The 1,565-nt window shown below is 43.3% G+C and overlaps 1 protein-coding gene across 1 annotated transcript in view; it reads right to left on the bottom strand.

Annotated features, from left to right (window-relative positions):
• LOC105002773 overlaps window positions 1-421 on the bottom strand; it is a 33,846-nt gene extending 33,425 nt beyond the window's left edge. The window contains exon 1 of the mRNA XM_010859588.1: window positions 4-421. Within this exon, the coding sequence (XP_010857890.1) occupies window positions 4-304 (301 nt within the window). The 5' untranslated portion in view covers window positions 305-421. The remainder of the gene's footprint in view (window positions 1-3) is intronic.
• Window positions 422-1,565: the final 1,144 nt, after the last annotated feature.

The raw sequence follows: 1,565 nt of genomic DNA, 5'->3' as shown, positions 1-1,565 counted from the left end.
TACGTGATGGGAACTGTACAAGACAGAGGCTGCCATCTTCCTGTTTGAGCTGGACCCGGACTCTGCCCCTGTACTGAAGATCACGATTCCATTCTCTAGAGTACATTTTATTTTTCTCAAGAAATACATTAAGTCCAACTGCTGCACATACATCTTGAATCTCTGTAGCTGTAGGATTTTCAACAGCCTTACTTATGGGGATTCGCCGTCCCTCCGCGATGGTCTTCTTGTTATTTAAATAAGCAGGATAAATACAAATGAACCTGTCCTGGTCGGCCGGGGACCGCGCCGCGGCGCAAGCCATCTTCAACCCGGGTCCAGACAGCTTCCACGCCCAGAGAGCACCCGGGCTGGGCCTGCAGGTAAAAAAGCCGGCCGGACACCTCTCAGAGGGCCCAGACTACCCCGTTTCCGGCGGAAGTCCCGCCCATTGGAACGTCTGTACACTAAATTTTAACACGTTATTGACCTCCAGTCGATTAACTTACACTACCTGATCAATTCTCTGAATACAACTCTGGGCATCGATGTTTAATTGAAGACTATTCTGAGATTGCCACACATGCTATTAAGCTGTAAAGGGTGTCAGTTTTACTGACGTGAATCAAGATTTTCTCCATTTTATGCAACTTAAATCTCATACAGAAATAAATTACATGCTGAGACTGATATAAGATTACCATTTTCTTCCATAAACACAGATTTCAAATTTTTATGTTCCTCAAAATAGCTTCATTATTCTCATTGACTGTCGTCATTGTATTCACAAATGTTTAATCATTTGGACTTATGAAATAAATTTATATTAATGTTGCAGAGTACCTAAGCAGAAAAGTAGACCCTAAGATTTTTTGAAATCTTACTGAGCAGAGCTAAAAAAAGCAACTAAGAAAATCCAACCTGCCTTTTAACAAACCAAAACTGATCATCTTGTAAGAAGTGGGAATGTCAAAATTCCTTTGGGGCAAAAGGTTTCTTTGTTTTCAGAAAAACATCCAACTGGGGTCTTTATGGAAATGTAAAGACAAAACTTTTTCTCTGAAATAGAGATATTTGAGATGCAAGGCATTGCTTTAAGAAGCTGAAAGCTGCTATGGAAATGGGGAAGGATGTTAGCTAATATTAAGGGACAGAAGCAAAGACGAGGGATTGAATTATGTCAGCCAGAAAGATATGTTGGATTCTTGTCCTTCTAAACAGTGCTTAGTTGCTCAGTCGTGTCTGACTCTTTGCAACCCCATGTAGCCTGCCAGGCTCCTCTGCCCTTGGGGATTCTCCAGGCAAGAGTACTGGAGTGGATTGCCATGCCCCGCTCCAGGGGATCTTCCCAACCCAGGAATCAAGCCCAGGTCTGCATTGCAGATGGATTCTTTAGAACCATCTGAGCCAACAGGGAAGCCCAAGAATACTGGAGTGGGTAGCCTATCCTTTCTCCAGGGGATCATCTTGACCCAGAAATTGAAACAGGGTCTCCTGCTTTGCAGATGGATTCTTTACCAGCTGAGCCACCAGGGAAGCCACACGTTGGATTCCTAACTTACAGTAATTCAGAATGTGACCTAAAT

Source organism: Bison bison, unplaced genomic scaffold (assembly GCF_000754665.1).
Source record: "Bison bison bison isolate TAMUID 2011002044 unplaced genomic scaffold, Bison_UMD1.0 scf7180017864456, whole genome shotgun sequence".
Classification (NCBI taxonomy): Eukaryota; Metazoa; Chordata; class Mammalia; order Artiodactyla; family Bovidae; genus Bison; species Bison bison.
This window is presented reverse-complemented; position numbering and strand designations above follow the sequence as displayed.